General features: G+C 26.8%; 1 protein-coding gene across 1 annotated transcript in view; it reads left to right on the forward strand.

Annotated features, from left to right (window-relative positions):
• LOC100159669 (protein unc-80 homolog) overlaps window positions 1–11,360 on the forward strand; it is a 58,163-nt gene that overhangs the window by 25,792 nt on the left and 21,011 nt on the right. The window contains exons 6-24 of the mRNA XM_029485069.1: window positions 2,206–2,351; window positions 5,488–5,653; window positions 5,740–5,932; window positions 6,029–6,138; window positions 6,487–6,567; window positions 6,673–6,744; window positions 6,815–6,933; window positions 7,564–7,746; window positions 8,418–8,587; window positions 8,690–8,892; window positions 8,968–9,086; window positions 9,161–9,257; window positions 9,338–9,538; window positions 9,600–9,835; window positions 9,915–10,153; window positions 10,230–10,402; window positions 10,537–10,685; window positions 10,757–10,874; window positions 10,956–11,115. Coding sequence (XP_029340929.1) covers window positions 2,206–2,351; window positions 5,488–5,653; window positions 5,740–5,932; window positions 6,029–6,138; window positions 6,487–6,567; window positions 6,673–6,744; window positions 6,815–6,933; window positions 7,564–7,746; window positions 8,418–8,587; window positions 8,690–8,892; window positions 8,968–9,086; window positions 9,161–9,257; window positions 9,338–9,538; window positions 9,600–9,835; window positions 9,915–10,153; window positions 10,230–10,402; window positions 10,537–10,685; window positions 10,757–10,874; window positions 10,956–11,115 — 2,935 coding nt within the window. The remainder of the gene's footprint in view (window positions 1–2,205; window positions 2,352–5,487; window positions 5,654–5,739; window positions 5,933–6,028; window positions 6,139–6,486; window positions 6,568–6,672; window positions 6,745–6,814; window positions 6,934–7,563; window positions 7,747–8,417; window positions 8,588–8,689; window positions 8,893–8,967; window positions 9,087–9,160; window positions 9,258–9,337; window positions 9,539–9,599; window positions 9,836–9,914; window positions 10,154–10,229; window positions 10,403–10,536; window positions 10,686–10,756; window positions 10,875–10,955; window positions 11,116–11,360) is intronic.

Genomic DNA, 11,360 nt, shown 5'->3' on the forward strand with positions numbered 1-11,360 from the left:
CCAAAATCAATTTTCTTGAAAACAGATTTGCGTAAAAATTCCCGTTTTTCCTTTAATTTTTCTTTTGTTTTTCACGGCGCTTTTGAAAACTATTGGAAAATGTTACTTTTGACCCCCCAAAGTACCAACTAGATTCACTTTCCTATCAGAAAAGGTGCTGTTGAAGAAAATCCAAGCACTTTTACTGTCCTAAAAGGTGATGACAGACACAAAAAAAAAAAAAAATAAAATAAAATAACTCACATCATTGTAAAATCAATACATTCATCGTTCCACTCAAAATCTAAAACACACATCTTTGTAAAATCAATACATTTATCGTTCCACTCAGAATCTAAAATAGAATTATACAAATCAGAATATTTATAATAATTTCACCAATGTTTCGTAATTGTTGTAACTTTTTTCGAGTTTGTGCGACTTGTAGATCGTACATAAATATTCCAGTGCCGTTGCCAGGGGAGGGGTGGGGTTCCCTCAAAATATCAAATATCAAATTGTATATTTTTTGCTGCCAATCATAAAATTTTGGGGCAATAAAAATACTCCAATTTTCTACTTCAGCAGGTTCCCTGATAGGAAAATGAATCTAGTTGGTGCTAAAGAGGTCAAAATTGAAAATTTCTAGTTGTTTTAAAAGCGTCGGGAAATTAAAAAAAAAAATTAAAGAAAAATGAGAATTTAAACTTATTACCGTAGATATTTTTACTAAATGATAATAATATGACCATTTTCCATATGCATGGTAAGTTTAAAATTATTTTGACTCTTTTTGAGCTATTTATAGCCATGAAAAATTTCGTTTTTTTTGAAGTTTTTTATTATTGTCTATAAATAATTTGGCGCTCGATCAAAAAACTTGGTAATCTAATAAAAGGTTACACAACAGCTTTAATAGTGATACGTAATGAAAACGAAACGTTGAGCGTAAATCTAGAATGATTTTTATGATTGTCTGAATTCTTGACTTAGATTTTGGCTTAGACTTTTGACGGAATTCATCGAAATCGGAAACATTTGAAATTATTAATATTATAATTCATACAAAATTTCTTTTCAAAGCTAACATTTGAAAAATTAACAGAAGGCTCTCTATTAGTTATTCAATCTTAAACAAAAACAAAGTTTATTGGAAAGTAACATTAGTATATGAGCGTTTGAATTTAAAATTTTTATGATATCTAAAACTAATGAATTCCCATCAATCGATTTTTGATATTTTGTTGTAATTAAAATACGAATAACCGTACCCCGTAGACATTGGACTATTGGACTTTTGACTTCTATTATATTATTTGTCAAAAGCAAATTTGATGATTTTGATCCCATTGATTGTGAGACTATGTCTTACGAAGTAGCAATTTTATTTTTATTTTTTTTAAATATTTTCTTAAGGCACTCTGTACCTCAATGTAATTTTGTACACGAAAATACTCTCTACGGGAATGAAAATGAAAATCTTATTTTGTAGAATCAACCAAATTTGATATTTTTTTTTAAACTAATAGAGGTGTTATATTCTACAGGCCACATCGAAATCCGTTTTTCAATATTTTAATCTCAAACTTTATAATATGTCTTAAAAAATAAGCGTTTAAAATTTAATAGAATTGTGGAAATTTTTAAAAAAACTGGCACCGGGCCCTTTAATATTTTTACGATCTGGGACTATTCAATTTTAACTATAACCAACCGGAACGGACGTAAAAGCAAATATATATATACGTATTGGAACGGCATTCCCGTCCATTCCGAGCACTGATTAGATCAAATAATACCTATTTTTATTTAAATAAAATGTAGTTTATGAACATTTTCATTATTTTGTAACGTAAATAGTAATCAACTACAGTTTTAATTTTGGTGTACCTAGGTCCTAGGTAATTTAATATTCTGACATCCGTGGTAGATGTAGTATCAATTGTAAGTGTTACATATCTACTAAACATTTTTACTTATATTTTGATACAATACATATTCTAATCATATATTTTCAGATTTTCAAAACTATTTAGAATCTCAAAATATATAATCTGGAAATTGATTACTAATTTATTTTTGATAGATTTATTTAGAAAAAAATTGTAGTTGTTTTATGTGCTAAGAATATTAAACCTTAAACTCAAAGATAGTCATGACGTATTCTTACCAAATATATTTAATTTTGTACGTTGTCTAATTTGTTTTATTTTGTTTGACTCTTAGACTTTTGAACGGTTACTAGTACTAGACTCCCAAATTGACTTGCCAGAAAAACTAAAAGAGGAAATTAGACTATTACCCAGATGGAATATCATTCAAGCTTCATTCCCACACATACTACATTCTACAGCAGCTATTCTTCAAAACAGGTAAACAATTATTGATATTTAATTTAAAATTTGAAATTTGTGTTTTTATTTTCTCCTATAAGTAAGTATAGGCATATTATTATAATTGTTTAAAAACCAATTTAGATAATGGCATTTATAAAATAGTAATACTTGAATGTAATAATATGGGTTTTAGTCTAATAAAATGTTATTTTATAGGGATTAGAAATATTATAATACAAATGCATATTATGCATTTTCAATTTTTCTAATCGTATACAATCAATTTAAAATCTGAAAAAATCTTATTCGCTTCTAAAATGGAATTTTCAGATTAACTTCGATGATGCTTTTGGAACTTTCACATACGATTCCGGTTGAATTTAAGAGGCTAAAATTGTAATTGTAATAACCTTCTACGAAGTGATATTTTATAAAAATTGTATCGACTAAAAATAAAAATTCCTACATAATATATAGGTATAAGAGGCTGCTGTTGTTACTCAAGCTAACTATTTTTAAAAATTGTTGTAGAAAGCTTTGTTTATTGATTTTATTATTAAAATAATAATTATATAAAATATAATATTATAAACTGTAGAATTGCTGAATTACATTGACCAAATGTGTGGTTTAACTCAAATTAAGAACTTTAGTGGACGTGAGCAAATAAACCAATATTAAAACCACTCAATATTCAGAAAAATAAATTCTTAAAGTTCACGTTTAATGTTGGTCTGCACCTATTTTAAGTTTAGCTAGGATTTTTATTTAAATCTGCGTTTCTTGGCTATTTTATTTTCGGAAAATTCATTAGGATTGTGTATGATGACATACGAGGGATTAATTGATTTTCATTAGAATGGAGTTTTGCGAGTAATATTTTGTATTTTCGGGTGGCTGGTTCAGTGACAGTTGGGATTAGTAAATCCTCGTGTAATGCGTTATTGTTACTTGTTAGTCAAACACCACAGGGCACGAGCTCAGAATATTTTTCTCAGTCTAACAGATTGGACAGCTTGAAATGGTCTTACATTGAAGGCCGTATAGCTAGACCATAGATTTAAATGTTAATCGTATTACCAAAAAGGTTATAATTTTTTTATACATTTAAATTATTAAAAATATAATTGGAATTTGAGACCACAAAATTCGAACATATTGGCCAGTTGAGTTTTATCCATTACATTTCGCATTCTGAGTGATTTTATTTTGTGATATGAGGTTTGCTGCGTTATTATATAAAGTAGGTATATGCTGACATAATGCGCGTGGCTTGACTGCGTAGGTAGATACTATAGCCACTAGGTACATAAATGTTGTATATATTAATTACTATTACTAATTTTCAACCACTTTTTTATTTTTAATGTTAACATTTTTGAACTTATTGAGTGGTGTTAAAGTTTGATAAAGTTTTAACATCATAAGTTCTCATCAAAGTTTATGTTGTAAGTTACTTCAGGTCCTTGTTTAATGCATTTATACAAATATAGGTACAATATATATCGTAACAGTGTCATTAATAATTCACCCAAGTGCTCATTTTGCTTCTCAGTCTATTTTTGATAAATATTAAACACTATTATTTTTAAAATTGATTTTTGATTTCTGCACCCGGTCATTCTCGTTTTATATATTTAATTTTACTAAATTAAATCACTATAATTATACCATCTTCCTGCAGGTCGTAGTTCACTAGAACTCAAACCAAATGTCTGGGAAAGGTTTAAAATCAATTTTTACCAGCCCGAGTTACGATTTAGTAAATAGTAATCATTTTAACCGTATGAGTTCCTTACATTGAACTTAAGTTATTACCATATAGGAAAATCTACAGAAATCTTAATATCTAGTTTTTAAATGTTAGTACAATTTTAATATTAATGAGATAGGTACATTGCTTTAATTTTTGTCACAATTGGAGTTGTTTGTTCACAACAATAATTTTTTTAAATGATAAATTATAACAATTATTAAACTGATAGGTATTAAAATACATTTATAGATTTATTAGCTTATTTTATTTTTCATGTGATATAATAATATAATATATTATATCTATAAAAATTCATACGAGCATATCTAAGCCTAATTTTACTATTAGTAGTTAATATTAGTTATGTATAGGGTTAGGATGTTTATGATTTTGCATATTTTTTTTAGGTTGCCCAATAGCATCCATTCTTATACTGAAATATGTTTCATGATATCTATATTCAAAATATCAAAATTTTATTTTGCATATAATTGCATATTTTACCATTTCTTTTAATAAAATGCATAATTTGTGTTTTTTTTCTGTTTTTAAGCGCATATTTGACGATTTTCGATGCAAAATGCTGAAAAACACCGTAATTTTATATATTTTACTGAATCTTATATAAGTTTGATTATCTGTATTTCACATATTATCACTTATTTATTGTTGAGAATTAAATATGGTTATACCTATACAGAGTAAAGGTAGGTACCTACTTAAATAGAATTTTCGATAATCCTCGTCAATTGTCACAGTCATAACTTATCTTAAAACTGCGAGCCATTACAATTTTATCAGATATTTAACAGAACGTTTAATAATTTATAGTTGGTTTCCGTCTTGTCTACGACCGACGTAGAGTACCGTTTCGTATTTTGTCATGAACGTATTTGATTTATTAAATCACTCAGTTATGCCTAAAGTTAAAAGCTCTTGTTCTAACCGACTAAGAGGTTTTGTAAAAGAATTTGGAGAGCACGTTTTAACTACCGATGGTTCAATCCTTTATTGTAAATTATGCGAAGTTAATGTCGGTATAGTGAACGTCGGTTTACTGTTGAACAGCATACGAACATCGCTAAACATATTCGATTAAGTAAACAAAAAGAAAAAAATATATACAACAATTAATATCAAACACAAACATTTTCAATTTGTCTATAATAATAAATGTTTATTGCATTTTTTGTCCAAAAATTTCTTTACTTTTTAATGCATATTTAGATGATTTTTAGTGCACAAGTGCATACATATTCATACATTTTTTTGTGCATAAATATCCTAACCCTAGTTATGTACCTAGAATGGTACCTACTAAAAAGTAGGTATACATCGACGATTAAAATTTTTTTTCGAATAATAAGTTTGGTTATTTCATTAAAAAGTTAATTTATGATGTTATATATTTTTCAGAAAAGGAACAAACATACAATACATCGGGCCAATAGAGTCAAAATTATTACTTATTCTACATTGGATAATTCAAGATGCACCTGACGAATGTGCGGATTCTGATTACGAAAAAGGAACGTTCCAAACTTTACCCCATTATTATCTTTTTAATATTCCTACTATGACAGTAAATATTATTTTTACTTTGTAGATTATGATTTTAATTATCTACTGTTAAATCATATTATTCATATAATTAACAATTTGTTTTAGTTATTCATTTATTTGATTGCACCGTTAATAAATCAAGTCAAAGAATCAGATTTGATAAGTAATGGGTTAGAAAGCGGATTGAAAATGTGGCAAGCGTTTTGGGACAATCGCACACCTGCAATTGCATGTTTTTCGGCGCACTGTAAACCAAAACCTAAATCCCTATGGTATAATCTTAAACGACTGTCACAAGGTATTTCTATATAGATTTTAGTCTACAGTAAAATTATAAAATGTATAGGTGATTTTAATATTATATAACTTACATATTATTGTCAATACATTCTAGAGAAATTAAGAAGTCAAGAATATAACAGTCGTACAATATCAGCATCTGTTAGTTCACCTCATAATATTAATCATAATGAGTACTGCCAAAGCAAATCACTCGATGATGAGGTACTTTAATTTATTTAATTGTGCATTCTTTTATGCGAATCTTGTTCGTTTAATTGTATATTATATTAGGTTTTTATACAATTTATCTTATATTGTCACTACGTAATCAATTAAAATATTACTGATTATAGTGATGCTCTTCATTTTAAAAGCCTGGTGTCGGGTTGTAAAAACATTTAATGAATCAATAATGAGCTAATGATCCTTTAAACAAGATTTAGTGGCTCACGATTGGTCAATTTTTAGTGACCCATTAAATTCAATAAATGGTTTATGCAACCCAGCATAAATATGGTAAATGTTAATAATATTAATAATATTATTATTACTTTTATTACTTATACGTAGATGTGGATAACATCTCCGAAAGAAAAATGTTTTCCAGAAACTATACCTGAAGAAAGTTCTAGTACGGAAGACGAACAAGTTGTAAGTTAAAAAAACTATCTAGCTGCGCGCCTGCGTGATAACTATTATTACTATTATTTTAAAAACATATAATATTATTATTGACATATTATATTAAAATTAAAGGTGATTTTTCACATACCTCCATATGAAGAATATAATATCAATAATGCAGACAATTTACAGAATAATTACCAAGTAAGAAAATGAAATATGTAATTATTATTTAATCGATCATTAATACTATTAAATACATGATATTTACTAGGGTAAACCAAGTATATTTCAACTGCCAGTTGGAAAATCAGATTCAAATTATACTTATGAAGATTTGGCAGCAATAACTTTACCAGAGATGAAGCAATTACAAAAAAAGATGAGATTAGGGTAAATATTTTCGATATATCTCTCCCTCTCTCTCTCTCTCTCCCAGTCCGTATTACACAAACACACTCACAAGTCACAACTACTTATTAGTCATATGTATATTGTATATATATATATATATATATATATAATATTTACATCAACAATTTAACTCCATAAATCAGTAAAAATATATTGCATAGATGTTAATAACAATTTGAATACATCTTTATCGAAAATAGCTATAGAGATATATAAACTATAACATGACCTTAATCATAGACATCTAAATATTAACGTACAGATAATACATATTAATATTTAAATATCTGTTAATTATATTGTAATTATTTATAATAGTATATTTTTCCTTAAATTAATATACCTACACACATTAACCAAAAAATATAGAAATAGATAATAGATATATCATAAAATATACTTAATAATTAGACTGACGGATCTTCAATCAAAACAGAATCGTTTTATGTATCCGGAAATTAAACATTTAGATACCTAATATGAAATATTTTGAAATAAGAATAGACAGGGTTTCAACAAACTATTCAACCAATTTTATAGATATTTTAATTGGATTTTCCATTATTTATTAATATGTATACATTTGATAATTTACGTTTACAATTATAGAAATTCAAAAAAAAAAATCACTGGTTCAAGCACTTATAAAAGCTCAAGTTTCTTAACAGAAGAATCTGTTTCTATTGACTTGAATGCTGCCACGTTTTTAGATGTTGCAGTATTAAGATGTTTATTTGTGCCTCAATGGTGCGAAGAAGGTGTTTTCTGGTCTCTTCAATTCTTATACCATAGGTTTGTACTGTAGTATTTATGAATGATAATAATAATACTTAATTATTTAAATCTAAAAAACGAAGAACGAATAGTATTTCATTCATACAATTAATCAAAATTAATCATATTATGAATAATAGTATTTATCAGAACCTATAATAAAAAATGTTTTTATGTAGGTACCTAACAAATTTATTATACATTTAATACAAATTAAGATTCTTTATTTTAGGGGTCATCACCGCAAAAAAAAAATCGTATGAGTTGTTTAAAAAAGTATTTATAATACCTATATTATATTTATATTAAATATTATTAGTAAGGTACCTACTATAAGTAATAATACGAACGAATTGGTTATTGCTTATTAAAATAAGTGTTGAATACTTAAATGTATTAAAGTCTAGGTTTTTCACTATTTACATACAATAAAATCTAGTCAGAAATAATAATTTTTACTGTGTTTGAAATTTGTTGTTGTTTAAAATCCCGGAAAAACGTTATTCTGAAAAATGTAATATACAGTTTGGTATAGTAAATTATTATTGATGTAGTAGATTATTTTGATACATTCTATATACAATATTAATTATTCTATGAAAGATAGATTAAGTTATTTAATGTATAGCCTTAAAATCCAATATTTCACTTAATGCTGCTTATGCGTCTTCTTTTACAAATTATAATAGATTGCAGAGTATTAATGAAAATATAAAGATTAAACAAGAACCTCGAAGACGAAGTAATTCATTGCCAATACCTAAAATTGAAGTATCATTTCATCACGAACCAGATTTTCGAGGTAGAATCGTAAAATCAAATTACTCGAACATATTCGATGCAGGTGATAATTCACCAGGTATGTATATTTAAAAATGTGTTGTTACAAAATTAATATTGATGAATGAACTTACATGTTCAATGTATAACATTCAATATTTTTGTGTTATTATTTGCATAGAAATTATTAAAGATAGAAAAAGAACGTTTTTTGAAGATCGAGATGTAACGAACCTTCATTCAAGGCATGCCAGTGAGCGAATTAAGAAAAAGAAAAAAATCGTGGACTTAAAAGCATTTGCAGTGGGACGTAAGCTCTTGTCAAAATCAGAAAAAAATTTACAAAAAATAGATTATATAAATGACGTGATGATGATTGAGCCAGTAATTACTAATACATTTTAAACAGTATTTTTTAATGAAAATATTCAGTAAAACATTTTCATTCTTTTACTATAGTGTCATGATGGCTATGCAAATGAAGAATTACCCAACCCTTTAATTAAAAAACTAGAGTTTTTGTTTCAAAACAATAAAACTGGATTCCTCAATAGAGGAAAGAGTCTTCCGAGTCTTAGGTACCTATTGAAATTCTATATTTATGTTTAAAATGTCTATATCTAATTCAAATATCTACATTGTTTTCTTTCAGAGTTAATGATATAAAACATGTAAAAAGTTTTCTAAATCCAATTATTACAATAACGGAACACTCTGGTATAACTTCTCCAGATATAAATTTCTACAAGGTACCAAGTTTGTTTGATTTTTTATATTGGTGGTTTTCTTTTAATAATTTCTTGTATTAAAGCTGATTATAATATTTCAGGCAAAATTTTTCGATGAATTTCAACTCGACAATGTATTTCCCCAAGGACAAAAACTATCTAAAGAATTCCGTCAGTCGAATTTAACTAGATCTCAAACTGATTCAAATATAACATATATTAGCGAAGAAGTAGCAGAAGTTCCAGGCTCATTAAATTACATTACAAAAGACGGAGATGTTGATTTTGAAGTTGTATTAAGAGTATGATCGTTTATATATGATTAATATTTTTAAATATTTACAACATTTATGATTTTTTTAGGCCATCCATTTTTCAGTATATCAAGTGAACACATGTAAGACATTCAGAGTATGCGAAGTTGTTATTAATTTACTAGAAGTACTGCTGGACTTGGGAATATTGAATCAATCGTGGCATGGAGATGTTTCTAAAGTTCACAATACTAGTTTACATAATATAAGTCCAGAGTACTTGGTGCATTTATCGTACAGTAAACCAATGTCAGCACATGCACTTGCCATGAGCTCCATTATAAAGCAAGTGTTTCTATAATTATCTTGAAAGTTGAAACAAAATAAATAATAGTTATATTTTTAAAATCAAATTATTTTACAGGATAATACAAAATTTAGGATGTCCCCATAGTTGTGGTGAAGGACACAGAGGACCTCCAGCAAATTTTGTACGGACCCAATGTCAATGTTTACTAAATCGTCTAAAGCAATATGACAAACGACAATTTTCAAACTATTTGAAACATTTTATTAAAAATAATTCTCTTACTTTTATAATTAATTTTATTCATTCATACATTGGATTCTGTACTGAACCAATGCAAATTTTCTCACCCATGTGTAAGTATAAATACATCAAAATCAGTTTTATCGGTTTTTATTCAATTTGCTCTACATGGTTTTATATTTCGTACAGACAACAAAAGGAAATCTCTTGATACAATATCCCAGATGAGTGTATCTCCATCAGGATATGGACCATCGATATGTAGTAAAGGGAATGAATTTCACGTTATAAGTGTTATATTTAGAAGTCTGATTACTAGAGTTGTTGGGTCGTATAAAGAACTAAAACATCCTGAAAATGCTGTAAGTATAATTATATTATAAGCTTTACAATAGTTTGGTAATAACATTTATAATTGTTACATAAATTAATCTTAAGTAATATTAAATATTTAAATAATATATTTAATAATAATATAAATCTAACATTTTAATAGGATATTTATAATACCCTAAGATTTTTAATCGGTTACGTCAAAGACACTCATTCGTCTGTATTTAGACGCGTGATGTTGAGTGGATTACTAGATACAGCTAACAGGAATAATGAAAAACATTGCAACATTCAAACTACACGTGTAATCAGGTAATCTTTGAAAAATAATTTAATTGATAAGGATTTAAAATAAATGTTTGAATAAATGCGTATTGTTAAAGGCATATTCCTATTCATGATCACGACGAGCATTCAAAATCCATAACAGAACCTTTTGTACTGGACCGAACAAATAGAAAGCTTTTATTTAAAAAAAGAAATACAATAGCTAGTTACTCAGTTAAGACTCGTTGTTTTTTAATTTAGTATTTACAAATATTAAGAAATCTCCATAAGTACGATTTTTGTTTGTTTGTTTAGAATGCTTTTGAAAATCAAATTAGCGATGATATTAGGAATCAAATGTCATCAGTTAGTTTGAAGAGAAGAAAAAATCCAATGTTAGTTTCAAAACCCAGTGAAGGAAGTATGCAATGCTCTAAAAAATCATATACAAATCGTTTACAAATCAAAGAAATAGGTCTGTTGAAAAATTATTTTTTAAATAGGTACTTTAATGGAAATGTATTATAACCAGGGCTCGTTACTTCATGCACTAAAAAATGCATAAATAAGCATGCATTATGCACTAAAAATTGTCAAAATATGCATTAAAATATGCACTAAAAAGTTCGAAAATATGCATTAATATGCTCTAACATTTTTAAATTATGCACTCAAAATATGCATTATGTAAAAAAATTATGAAAAAGTTTAAAATAATAA

The sequence above is a fragment of the Acyrthosiphon pisum genome, chromosome X (assembly GCF_005508785.2).
Source record: "Acyrthosiphon pisum isolate AL4f chromosome X, pea_aphid_22Mar2018_4r6ur, whole genome shotgun sequence".
Taxonomy (NCBI): Eukaryota; Metazoa; Arthropoda; class Insecta; order Hemiptera; family Aphididae; genus Acyrthosiphon; species Acyrthosiphon pisum.